Source organism: Odocoileus virginianus, chromosome 2 (assembly GCF_023699985.2).
Source record: "Odocoileus virginianus isolate 20LAN1187 ecotype Illinois chromosome 2, Ovbor_1.2, whole genome shotgun sequence".
Classification (NCBI taxonomy): domain Eukaryota; kingdom Metazoa; phylum Chordata; class Mammalia; order Artiodactyla; family Cervidae; genus Odocoileus; species Odocoileus virginianus.
The window spans coordinates 12,773,024-12,786,282 of NC_069675.1; the positions used below are offsets into that span (position 1 = coordinate 12,773,024).

The following is a 13,259-nucleotide window of genomic DNA, read 5'->3' on the forward strand; positions in this document are numbered from 1 at the left end:
CTGCCCCCACAGGGAGCGGATGCCTTTATCAGGGATGCTGCCTGGGAGGGGAGAGTGTCAGCCTGAAAGATACACTGGCCACTGGGTCATCCATTTCACTCCTCATGAGGAACAGCTCTGTTGGTGCTGATCAGAGGCTGGGTCCAGGGATGAGACCCAGCTCTGCCCTCAGGAAGGCCCTGGAACAGACAAGCTAGACCACCACCCCCTCCCCCACCCCCGAGCTGTCTCAGAGTCTGGAGCACTTCCTGGAGGAAGAGGACTCAAGCTGCCCTGGCAGGGTCGGCAGAGCGGGTCAGGCCGAGCAGAGCAGGAAGGGACTTCCGGCTGAAGCAGCATAATGTGAGGGACACTTGATGGTGGAGCTGTGGGCAGGGCTGGCTGGAGGAATGGGTGAGCAGCTGGCGGTCACCTATGGCAAGCTGGCTCGCGTAATCCGCGCCCAGGTGCCCTGCTATCGGCTGAAATGATGGCGTAACACAGAGCCGGGTGGGGGAGGGGAGCTTTCTTGCTCCAGCCCCAGAGCTATTGGTGGCTCAGATGGTGCTAAGGGAACCAATCTTCCACAGAGAGGCATGCATGCCCTACCGAGGGGATGGGACCCTCCTCACAAGCCCTTGACTTAACACCAGGGCTCTTCGGGAGGCCCCCAGCCACCATCTATCCCCAGGAAAGTGACTCACGGAGACCAGGCTTTGCCAGAGGCATTGTGAGCCGCGTACGCCAAGAACAGAGCACCGGGAGAGTGGTGCGGCAGCCCGGGGACTGGGACCCACCAGTCTCAGATGTGTCAGGCCCCTCGGACTGGCCAAGGTCCACACCGCACCTGGGTCAGGAGCAGACCATGGTGAACCCAGAGCCCTGGCCGCCCTCCGCTCCTGAGTTGTCAGGTCGGGCAGCGGGGCACAGCCAGTCACTCTGCAGCTGCCCCTGCTGACGGCACCGCCTCTAGCTTCACACTGACCTCTGACCTCCCGACCACAGATGCCCGCAGGCAACTGCTACCCAGCACTGCCAGCCCTGAATGCCTCTCCCTCTGCCAAACCTGCTCTTCTCTCACTGTCCCCCTCCAGAAATGGCCCTCCTCGCCACCCTCCTGCTCTGGCCAGAGCCAAGGGACCATTCTGGACCTTCCCTGGGCCCCCACACTCAATCCACCATTAAAGCCTGTCCAGTACGGAGCAGCAAGCACTTACTAGGGTGTGAATCTGGGCGATTAACCTCTCTGAGCCTGTTTCCGCATTTGTAAAATGTGGATCCCTCTACTTCCCGCCTCATAAGATTCTTATGATCAGTTAATACTGAGGTGAAAGTCTCAGAACCACACCTGGCACAGAAAGTGGTCCCCATGAGGCTGTTATTCACCACAATGCCCCCTGAACAGCCCACATTGCCCCCTACTTCTCTCACCCACGTCCCTGAGTCCCTGCCTTGGGTGATGCCTTCATCAGTCACCCCTCACCACTACCCCCAGCCCACCACTCTCACTGCAGCCAGAGTGAGTGTCTGAACCCCAGGAATCCCTGAGCCCCCTGCCCCCAACTCTGGGCCTGCCTTAACAAACCCAGGAGGCCTGTCCCATCAGGACTGCAGCTCCCCTCACAGCCCCCAGGGGGCAGCAGGTATCCCTGCGCCCATGCCCGGAAGTCCATTCCCCAAAGGCTGACTCCTCCCCTCCAGGGTTCTAGGACACCACCGCCTCCAGGAAGCATCTATAGATTTGCATAAGATGCACCTGCTCTGAGCTCCAAAGGCACATGCCTCGAGCCCCCAACACCTTCCTTCATTTGCTCACTTCTGCCTCGTCACCCCCGAGAGGGTCGAAGCTGCACCCTTGTAACGTGCTTTAGGTTCCTTACTTGGAACCCTCCACGTCTCAGGAAACTTTGGAGAAGGAGTGAATGACCCATCTGGGCAGCAGGCCACAGGGCCATTTCTGATAAATGTGTGCTTCCTACCTGGAGTATTAAGGACCAGAAGGGGCCCTGGCAGGCAGCCACACAGCACTTCTCACACACTCCACAGGGGCTGGGGTGAGACGACTTAGAGGAGGGTGTAGAATATATTTGCAAACATTCACACTTAATCCCATGGTAAGAAAAAAGACTGCTATCTATTATTAAGTCCATTTCATACCTGGGAAAACTGAGGCCCAGAGAAGTAAAGTTGCCCAAAGCCACAAAGATGGATAACAGGATGAGAATCTAAGTCTCCTCAGTGCTTCTTCTTAATAATAATCACAGCTATCATTTATTAAATACTTCCTAAGGGCCAGGCATTTTGCTTGTGTGACCTTATAAAGCGGTTACAATATTCTTAATGTCAGGTTGAAATGAGGAAACCAAGGTTAAGAGCAGGTGGGTGGTGAGTCCCAAATCACCCAGCTGTGGAGGAGAGGTTCAGATGCTTCCCCTTCTACCAGGGCCCTGGACCCCCATTCTCCTTCACCCTGGGGGCTCCCTTTTCCTGAAGCTGATGATCAGCCATGTCAATAGAAGGCTAAACAGAAACACTGGTCCCCAACATGGCCCCAGGGGGAGGAGGGTGCCGTCACCCCCACCAGCCAGCTCCTCCTGGAGATTCCATCAGGGAAATAGGAGGTCGGGGATCAGAGACACAATGCATCCCATTCAGGTGAGCCGGGCCGCCCCGGGCCCGCAGCTGCCGCTGCTGCAGGGAGATTTATGACCTGCTCTAAATGTCACCTTTTCAACTCCCCGCGCTGGCTCCACCACCTTTGGACTCAGCACGGGCTGGACTGCTGGCCAAGCGTGGCTGGGGAGACGTGCCGTCGCTCACCGCCACACACGAACACTCCCGGGAAAGGGCCCGGCCAGCCAGAAGTGGAGGGCGCGTGGGTGCCGGGCACCCCCTACCTGCAGCCTGCAATGAGCTCATCCATCAGCTGAGACACCAGGGAGTCCGCATCCTCGGCGGAACACGGAGCCTTCAGGGCCAAGTGGACCTGCTCCAGGCCGGCTTCCTGTGGAACGGGCGGGCTGGGCTCAGGAAGGTCACCGTGGGGCGGACCCTCAACCCCCAGGTCCTGTCACCACAGCCCAGCCCCTGAACCAAAAAGGAAAGAACAGGGAGAGCCAAGAATGCAGAGCTTGGACCCCCAAGCCAGCGGCTGTCGTGGCTCAAGAACTTTCCAGGGTTCCCTGCACCAAGCATTCCAATTCCCAGACCGGGGACTCCTGCCCACATGTGTATCTCACTCTCCGCGGCCCCATCAAGCCAGGTCTAACGTCTCACAGGTAAGTGAGCTCGGAGCCAGCTCCAGTTCCCACCTGGCACCCTCTCTCCTTTCCAAACCTTACCACCCAAGCAGGCTTGGACCCCATTCTCCTTCCTTCGGGAGCTCACAGACAACCTGCCATCGCGGGCCTTCCCTCCCCAAACTCCTACCCATGCCCCCATTGCAACTGGTCTCCTCCAGGGAGCGCTCCATCCCCAGGCCTCAGCCCCTAACTGGGAGACAGATCTCCCAACAGGTCACCCTCAGGCCAAGGACTTGCCCCTCCATCCCCACCCCCTTGCCTACCTCTTCTGCCTTCCTGAGCCTGTGCTCCACCCCGGGCCTACCATGCTGCAGACAGACAGGCCCCGGAAGGCACAGCCAACCCCTGTCTCCCAGGCATGGCCTGGCAGAGGACAGATGGCCAAGAAGATGCTGGACTTGCACAAAATCGACTCCAAGCTCTCCCAAACCTGGGTGTGGACTGGTCCCTCCCTCCCAGAGAACTGCAGGTCTCAGGGAAAGTGTGGGTCATCGTGGTCCCCATCTGGGGCCAACAACCCCTCCCAGTCATTCTAAAATCCCCGTTCCCCCTTCCCTTTCTGCCTTCCCTCCTCACCATGCTCACCTCCTCCACCTGTCCAAACCTCTCAACCCCCTGCCCTCTACCCTGCTGCCCCTTGTGGACCCCCAAAGCACAGCCACACCTGCATCCCCCCGTTCTCACGGGCCACCACCTCGTGGGTGAGCCTCCACCCCGTGCACACACAGAAACGGCCAGGGGCCACCACCAGGATCTTCCGCCCTTGGCCTCTTCCCTCTGCCCACTTTGACTCCCCTGTGCTCTCTGGCCAAGTGCCAGGCCTGCAAATCCCAGCATCCACCAGTAACCCCCACCACATCCAGGACAGGACACACCCCTGACCTCACAGCCCCTCTCTTCTCCCCAGCTCCCAGCCACTGGAGGCCCTCCTCACAGCTCCCGCTCCCCAGTCCAACAGACCGCCAAGTCCTTGCAGCTCAACTCCTTCCGATTTCTCCCTGAGGTCAGCTCCCTCCCAAAGCCACTCCCCTGGACCCCTGCAAGGGCATCCTAACTGGCTACCAACTCCCCTCACTGGATGCAGAGCCTCGCCGCCCTGAGTTGCTTGCCTGATGCTAACTGGCCTCCTCTCGCCTCTGAGCCCCCCTCCCGAGGGACTCCTGGAGTGACATCTGAACTGAAATGTCAGCCTCTGTAGGAGAAGGGTGGATGAACCTGCTTTCTCCTTTACTAAGCTGACCCCTGAAGTCAGGGGCAGCATCCTGTTCACGTCCACCCTCTAGCTAGATGTTTCCAGCACAGCCCTTGCTGGGCTAAGAGTCAAAGGCATTCGATGAATGAATGAATGGGTGGATGGATGGCTGCAGGCTCTGTCCTCTGCCAGCAGCTGGGTTTCTCTCAGCTGTGTCCCTGTGCCATCTCCTACCTCGGACTTGTGCAGGGCAGGACTGCAGGCCTGGCCTGGTCAGGACACAGGGACCACAGGCATGGTGAGGTCTGCAGGCTTAGCCCCTGTGGAGGCAGGACTGAAGACACCCGCGGGCCGGGAGGGGTGCATGCATGCGGTGCTGTGGGTGGTGCCTGCTTCCACTCACCAGCTGGTCGGCAATCCTGAGAAGCTGGTTCTGAGCCTCGACTCTGTGGCTGATGTCCTCCCAGTAAGAAGACAGCACCACCACGGGCTTCACGTTGCCCCAGGGTAGGTAGTAGTAGTGGCATCCTGGAAGGACGCAAGGGCCTGGCGCTGAGCCCCGAGCAGAAGAGTGGGGGGACCGAGGTAGGGGGTGGATGCAGACAGCTGCCCCCCACTAAGACACCTGTGGCATGACCTGTATTCCCCAGTGCCCGGAAAAGGTGCTAAGAGTTCCCTCCACACACCGAACAGACAGCTGCTGCTCTCATTAGGACTCCTTAGCACATCAAAACCGAGGGGCTGTCAGAAGGGCCACACTGTCAGCGTGGGAATCCCACGCTCTCCAAAATCTCTATGCAAAGCCCCAGAGCCACCATGGAATGAGTGGTCGCCAAAGATGAAGATCAAGGCCGACCACTGCTGGTGTCAGGAGCCCAGTCTATGGCTCCCAGCAGGAGGGATGAACCTGGAGATGAGCACGGGGAGGCAGCACATCGGGGAGCAGGCTAGGGGTCCCCCGAGCATGTGTGCCTTTGGGTGAGCCTCCAGAAGCTTTCCGCAGGGGATGGGATTTAGGGCTCGGCCCCTACTCTGAGTCCTGGGTCCCCTGCCAGGCATGCAGCCTCCAGCCTCACCATCGAAGACCGCCCGGCTGTACTGGGTGGTGGAGGCCAGCGGCAGGCAGGTGGTGTCGAACTTGTTGCCATAGTTTCCAATGCTGACCTCGAACTGGACGGCGTCATCAACATCCTGCAGCATGGTGGCCGAGTAGAAGGCGGCAAAGAGCGAGTACTTGCGCCTCCGGAGGTACTTCTGGGGGCAGAGAGGGCAGCCTCAGGGTCACGGGGGGGAGGGACAGGGACACTGGTGCAGGGAGGGGTCACGTGGCTGGAGGCCCTGGCTGAGCCTGGCACCCAATAAATCCTGGCTGGACGGGTGGGTGGCGAGTGCTCCAGCTCTGCACCAGAGCCCAGATTTGGTCAGTAACTGAGCAAACTCATTCCAGGCCTGTGTGTTTGGCCGTGTTCCTCTACTAAGGTCTGCGCCTCCGAGGTCATGGAACTCCTTAATCCAAACCAGCAGCGGAGGCACCACAACCCCAGGAAGCCTGGTCTCCTGCCTCTGCCTTTCCAGAAGGGGCCAAAGGCTATAACCCACCGTGTCCCCCTACCCAGAACACCCAGTCCACGCCACTCAGCTCCACCACGCTGGCCAGCTCTGCGGCATCACAGGCTGCTACGTGCGTGGGATGAATGAACCCCATTGTCCCTGCTAGGCATCAGGCACCAGGCTGAGGACATGGCCAGCACTCAACCACACATCCTGGCTTAAACCAAGGTGACTTTACGATCCCCTCTGTGGAAGGCAGAGAGGAGAGAGGTTACAGGACTGGTTTATTAGATGAAGTACACAGTGATAATAGCTAACACTTATTGAGCACCTACTGCATGCTGGTATGAATAAACTTCATTCTCACAACAATCTTTTGAGGTGAGTATAATTATTACTCCCACTTTACATATAGGAAAACTGATACAACTTGTAAGTGGACAAGCCAGAACTCAACCAGCACCACCGACTACAGGATGAGAAAGTATAAACCCTCATGAGGACTCCACACAGCTGCCTCCTAGAAATAAGTCCCGGTTCCACCACTTGCCACTCTGCTACATTTGAGCCTCAATGTTCTCATCTGTAAAATGGGGATACTCAGAGCAGGCACCTGGCAGGTGCTGGGAGGACTCAGTGACATCGGGAGTATCATCAGCATTGTGTCTGACACACAGTGATTCATAAGTGTTAGCTATTCTTACATTATTACTATTTTAAAATAGCCTCTCATTTTGCATCAAGCTTTAGACTTTAAAACACTTCTATTTATCTTCTTTTGGCTCAGACAATAAAGAATCTGCCTGGGATGCAGAAGATTTGGGTTCGATCCCTGGGTTGGGAAGATCCCCTAGAGGAGGGCATGGCTACCCACTGCAGTACTCTTGGCTGGAGAATCCCATGGACAGAGGAGCCTGGCGAGGTACAGTCCATGGGGTAGAAAAGAGTCTGACACAACTGAGCGACTAACACTTTCGTTTCAGGAGCACTTTTCACTTTTTATCTTCTTTGAGCCTCTGAACATTCCTCAGGAAGGCAGACCGGGCGCTGGGTTGCTCTGAGGCCCAGAGGTGTGAAGGCATGTGAGTGTGGGCGGAGCTGGGCCCTTCTCCACCAGCCCCACTTGGCCACCGCCCTCCTGGCCCCTTCCAGGCCACGCCCCTCACCTCCACCCGAAGGATGTCATCGGCAGAGAGAGCCTCCACTTTCTGTTCACTGTGCTCCACCAGCTTGGTCTCCAGGGAGAGCAGGAGCCGGCCTCGGTAGGCCACGCCTTCCCCCTGGGAGGGGAGGTAGGGTCACCAGGAGCAGGGCCAATGGAGGGGAGAAGGGGAAGGGAAGGAGCCTCATCTGGCCCTGAGGTCACCCATCTCCCAGGAAACCAGCAGAGGCCCTGGGCCACACCCCATCACTCTGCAGATGAGGAAACGGTGGCCCAGAGGGTCCAAGGGAAATGCCACCCTGACGGTCAGCACCAGGGTCCAACCTTGCCAAGGGGAGAATGAAACTTGAGACAGACAGAAGCTGGGCCCCTTGGGGACCAGGAAAATTAGCAGGGGTGGGGGTGGGGGTGGGGGTGGGGAGGGGATGTCAGGCTTGCCCTGAAGGAGAGGCAAAGAGAAGGGAGTGGGAGGGAAGAAGGGGCCAGGAGGGGTCTGGGAGGAAGAAGGGGTCTCTGAGCGGGTGGCTGCCTGGCCCTGGGCCCGCTCAAGCACCGCCAGGCCCTTGGAGTCCAGGCTGACCTCAGATACTGCCCAGGCAGGCCCCAGGATCTGGGTTCCTGTCTGGCTCACCTTGCCCGTGTTGAGCTCTGCATAGGGATCCGGGAAGCCAGTGAACTCCCTGGGGCTGCCATAGAGGTTGATGTAGCAGGGCCCAAAGGTGGGGAGGAAGCCTAGATGGTCATCCACTGAGAGACACAGACACAGGTGCAGATTAGAGGGGCTGGCCCAGCCGAGATTTCTAGCGCTCACCCCTGCGACCTTCAGGCCAAGCCCATCCCCGGTCTCAGCGCCTCGCACGTGCACAGGATGTAGCCCCCACAAACATATAAAGGATAGTGATCCCCAGGAGAGCTACCACTGTCTCCCCTGCGGGACTTTAATCCTCACCAAGTCGAGACATGGAGATTTGTATTGTATTAGTCTCGTTGTATAGATGAGGAAGCTGAGGCCGAGAAATGAAAAGGAACACACGACTGCAAAGAGGCATGACCCCAGTGGTCTCACCTTCAAGCCCATGCACTCAGCCAGCATGCGAAGCTAGGGCTCGGGCTCATTGCCCTGCCCCTCCCAGCCCACGCTCATCCCCTCCTCACCCTGCCCTTCCATCTGTGTCTCAGGCCATCCAGCCTGTGGGGAGGCACACAGAAGGCCCAAGAGCCTGGTCACCAGAGACATCATCTCCTGGACGCCAGGGAGGGGGCCCAACTCGATGTCACCCCACACACAGGGCAGCCCGAGGCACATGTCTCCATCACCCCTGTATCCTTATGGAGTTGAGACAGACCATCTAATAGCCTTGACTCATCCTGGCATCTCCTCCTCTTCCCCACTTTGTGCAAAGAAGGATCTTTCAGTGGAGCAAGTTGGAGGAGAGTTTGAAAATTACACTAATGATGAGACAAAATCTTTCCTCCACATCATTTCCATCCTTTTTTATTTTTTGAAGGCTCTCTTTTGTTAATGTCATGACTTTCCAGCTGACAGCCAAGTTTCCTAGGACGGGACTTCAATGGCCAAACTCTGAGAATCCTGAAAAGCCAGGGTGCCTCATCATCGGAAGGAGGAAGAGGCCGTTTCCAGAATGGCGAAGGTGGGAGGTGGGCCCAGAAGCAGGTACTATCTGAGATGACTCTGAGTGCTCAGACCCTGGGGTGGGTTCCGGGGCTTGAGCCCGTCCCTGAGCAGTAAGATATCCCCAGCTAGGCGCAGGAGCACGCCTGCTCCAGAGCCCTGCACCAGCATCACTCCTCCTCCAGTCCCCATGACACACTCTGGCTTTGGGGACGGGGGTGAAAGACCAGATGGAGCTGTTGTGAGCATGACTAATTATTCATACTAATCATCTTGACTATAATTTACCTTGCAAATTTCAACTTCAAGAGTTTTCAGCTCACCCCAGCCTCCTCCCTCCCGGTCCCTGAGAGGACTCACACTTCCCCTCCCTCATCACGGACCCCCTGCCTGCTCCACCCCCCCACCCTGCTAGAGAGCATGAACTCATTTGAGTTCCAGTGCCCGGCACATTCGGCAAGGGGGTTAGAGAGTGGGAGGGAATTTTCTTTGAAGCATTCCCAACAATTTACATATTCCACCGTGGTTGAGAGGTAACAGCCAAAGTTAAGCTTGGGGATTGCGGTGGGGAATCTCCAGCCCACCACAGGCAAATGGAACACTTCCCCACAACCAGCGCCCTTGCCCCTCCAGTAAAAACCTCAAGGCCCACTCCCTCGTCATCCCGGAGGTGATAGCACGTACGGTCTGTGGCTGGAGGAGGCTTGACCACACCTGCAGGCTCCTCTAAAGCGTAAAGAAATGGAAGAGGGGTTAGGATGGGCGTGGCTGGGTGGAGGACCAATTAGGTGAAGGAAGCACTGTGGATGGACAGCTGGCAGACAGACAGAAGGAAACAGCTCCTGGACGGGAAACAGATGTGGGCCGAGATCCCAAGGCCAGCCCAGCTGTGAATGTATCTCACACTAAGTCTTCGGTGCACCCCCCTCCGCCAGACACAGTCCCAGTGCCCCGGCGTGAGCGCCGCTGTCTGCCTGCAGGGATGTACGTTCTGTCAATTGAAAACTGGACCAGAAACTTGACTCAATTCATTCAAGGAATAACACAAGAGAGAAAAAAAAATGCTGTGCCATATTATAGCCAGATAAGAGGGGAAAACAAAGTACAGATGCAAAGAAAGCGTGAGGGAAACGTGAAAGGGCCAGAGCCGGGCACACACAGCGCTCCACCCCCGGGCAGGTTGACTGCATGGAGTGGAGGCGTTTCAAGGCACAAGATCTCCACCTAGTGGTCATTTGTAGAATTACCACTAAGGGCACCATGTTGCATTTTCACAACAGCAGGCACTGGGAGGCTTTTGGCACCTGCTGTTTCAAATGAAGCACAGTGCCAGACACTGTCCATGAGCTGGAGGTCCTACTCCTGGGTGCACCCTAAACACAGGTAAGGAGGGCCTAGAAATAAGAGAAGCAAGGAAGGACATGCTCTGGTAGACTTCCAACTTCACTTCAAGACAAGTACAAGACGCCCCCAAAGGATGCAGTCCTCAGCCTCCTGGTTCTGCCTCTTGCCACACTCTGACCTTCCCCGTCTCCTCCAACCATCCAAGTGTGGCCCAGTGTGGGGTCCTGATTGACCTGGGGCTGTGTTTGGTGAAATACCTAATTATTTTCATTCACTGATCACCTTTACCTATTGGTCTCCTTCAAGAAGTAATACCTATTGCTATTTTCCTTATAGCTCCATGATCAGAATTAAGAGCCAAGAGCTGAGCAAAACATTGTGGCAGGAAGGAAGAATGAGCAGAGACACAGGAAGAAAGGGTGTGGAGAAGAGGGAACGTGGATACAAGGACAGAGCTGACCAAGTGAGCACAGAGGGTGGACGGAGGATGAGCGGGGCCTGAGGCCCTGGGACCCAGCCCCTCAGCTCCGCACAGCCGGCCTCAGCTAGGAATGCCGGCCAGCAGGAGTCAGAGTGCATAAACCATAATTCATGGCCATTCTCATATCCACAGGAATAGGTTTTCATCAGGAGGGGAGCGAGGCCTCCGGTCATAGGGGAGTTTCAGCGACCACAGAGGACCGACCCGGCACAGCTGCACCCCCAGGGGAGCACGACCAGGGCCCTCCGGAAGGAAACAGATTCCACTTTAAGCTCCTTCCAATGATTACAAACAGGCCCGGCCAGTTATCTAGGGCTAATGAGGCCAAGGTCATAGTTCCGACCCCCATGTGCTTCTCGCAGAAGAAAACACAGCTTTCCACCCACAGACCAACTCTGCGTTCTGGCTGCAAACTAGTGCCCAGCCCAGACACAGCTGGCCCCTAGTCCCACCGGTCATCTGAGCAACACGTGCCTCTGGTGGCTGGGAGGACCAAGCGAGGGGGCTGCCAAGCAGCCTGGTTCTCAACCACGCCTTGTTCACTAATTGGCTCATCCATTCATTGGTTTGTTCCACAAACCTAACAGGCACAGAATGAGGCGTGGTAAGACAGGGCCCCGCTGACAGCTAAGGCCAACGACTCCCAATTTGGGGGCAGGGTCACAGGTCTCCAGGTGTGAGGATCATGCTTGTGTCTGCAGACAGCTCATAAAGTCAAGGGCAGAGTCATCAGTGAAGCCACCCAAGACAAAGCCTCTATTTAGTCCTCACCACTCTTCTGCCAAAACACAAGTGTTCTGGTGTGTTTTCCCTAAGCCCAAGGAATAGGGGCTGGGGAAGCCTCAAAACACAGATGAACGCTCCCAGTTTTGTGGCCTGAGCAGCCCAGCCCAGCTCCCTCACCTGCGGAAGTACAGGGCAGGTCCTCCCAGCCCAGGACCCCCTTCTCCTGGAGCATCTGAGGCCACTACCTGCAGCCAGCCCAGCCACTCCCTCTGCCTCTCAGCACATCTCCCACGCCCACGGCTTGGCTGCCTGACTCCAGCCCGCGCCAGGCAGGAGGAGAAACCAAGAACTGCTGGGAAATCCTCATCATCTATGTTCCAAAGACAAAAAGAAACGAACTTTGGATTTTGTAGCCGTGGAAAAAACTGCCTGAGTGCTATTTATGTAGCATGATTTTCATATGTACAAAGTTATAAAAGAATTTGTGTCGGTTTCATGGGGCTCGTGTGCCTGCTACCTTTCAAAAGGACTGAAGCTTCTCAGGAAAGCACTCCTCATTAAAAAAAAACAAATTTTTTACTAAATACTTTGGAGCACAGGGTCCAAGGAATACTTAAGTGTGCCCAGGCAAACTTGCGGGCAGAAGTGCTTAAGAGGCTAGTGTTAGGTCCTATCCTAGCTGGAAATAAAAACAAAAACACGAAAACAAAAACTGGTTGGATCAAATAATCTGATGAACCGTGAGGCTGGAGAACATAGAGAAAGAATCCATTTTTATAGTTTGGTTTAGTTTGAGCTTTGAGAGTAGTGGAAAAACCAAGGGCCACACATCACCCAGATATTCTAGAACATCCTAGGGTGGATAAAAACAAAAAGAGCTCAAAGTTGGAGTGACATTCAGAGGTGGCCTCAGGACAAGTGGGAGACGCTTGGCAGGGAGGCAGGCACGGGCTAACCTTTCAGGCCTAGAAAGAGCTTGAGAACGGCTCCAGTTTGAGCAATAGGTCTCACTGTTTTGTTGCTACAGAGATCAAGCTATTTAACTGTATTTAAAACTGGTTAGCTGGTGACAAGAAGATTCTCATTTATGTCCAAAACAAACTGTGGGAGCCTGTGGTCCATGAACCACAATGGGTTGGCCATGGATTGAGCGCCACCTAGTGACCAAATAAATCTCTTTCTCACGTTCCCATTCAAATATTCATGATGACCCTGGAAAAGAGCAAGGTCAACACCACCAGCAGACGTGAAGATGGATGGGGGCACAGGCATCTAAACTCTCCCTCGGGTGGCTGCCAGCAGGCAGAGCTTTAGCCTCGTGAGACAGTGGCTGCTGGAAAACAGTCAGAAAGGCAGTTTGTGCCTCTACCAACATTTGCCCTTGGACTCAGAGACAGGGACAGCACTGGAGAAGAGGTTCTTTCCATGCAGGAATTCTGATTCATGAGGAGCCTAGAACAGTGTCTCTCCCACCTACCTCTGTGATACACTGCCCTCACTTCCCATCTTTCTACCTCTACATCCAACTATCAGAACAGCAATTGCAGGAGGACTGCATCCCGGGACAAGCAGTTCCCACAGTCAGGACGGGGAGGGGCTAGGGCAGGAGAAACCCTTATCGCAGGGGTTTCTGGGAAGGAGTCTTGGTATATTCCAACAATTACAAGTATCAGTGATGAAATGAGCATGGCAGAGAGCAGCTAGATGTTAACGCATCGGGACGGAAACTGGAAGTTCATTGTAGAATTTTTTACTTGTATATATATATATTTTTAAATGTTTCAGAGAATCTAGAAGAGACTGGTCAACCTCAAAAGTGTTAGGTGGAATCTGCCAGAAACTAGGCATGCTAACCTGACCTCCAGATAAAGATCTGAGAAGATGGATGG

At 55.6% G+C, this 13,259-nt stretch overlaps 1 protein-coding gene across 22 annotated transcripts in view; it reads right to left on the bottom strand.

The window, feature by feature from the left end:
• DYSF (dysferlin) overlaps positions 1 to 13,259 on the bottom strand; it is a 219,261-nt gene that overhangs the window by 117,207 nt on the left and 88,795 nt on the right. For 13 of the 22 annotated variants that reach the window (XM_070476375.1, XM_070476369.1, XM_070476394.1 and 10 more), the window contains 6 exons: positions 9,504 to 9,545; positions 7,818 to 7,933; positions 7,191 to 7,304; positions 5,550 to 5,727; positions 4,877 to 5,001; positions 2,877 to 2,983 (listed from right to left, as the gene is read on the bottom strand). In XM_070476375.1, the coding sequence (XP_070332476.1) occupies positions 2,877 to 2,983; positions 4,877 to 5,001; positions 5,550 to 5,727; positions 7,191 to 7,304; positions 7,818 to 7,933; positions 9,504 to 9,545 (682 nt within the window). The remainder of the gene's footprint in view (positions 1 to 2,876; positions 2,984 to 4,876; positions 5,002 to 5,549; positions 5,728 to 7,190; positions 7,305 to 7,817; positions 7,934 to 9,503; positions 9,546 to 13,259) is intronic. The other 9 variants (XM_070476392.1, XM_070476377.1, XM_070476397.1 and 6 more) reach the window with 1 other exon arrangement.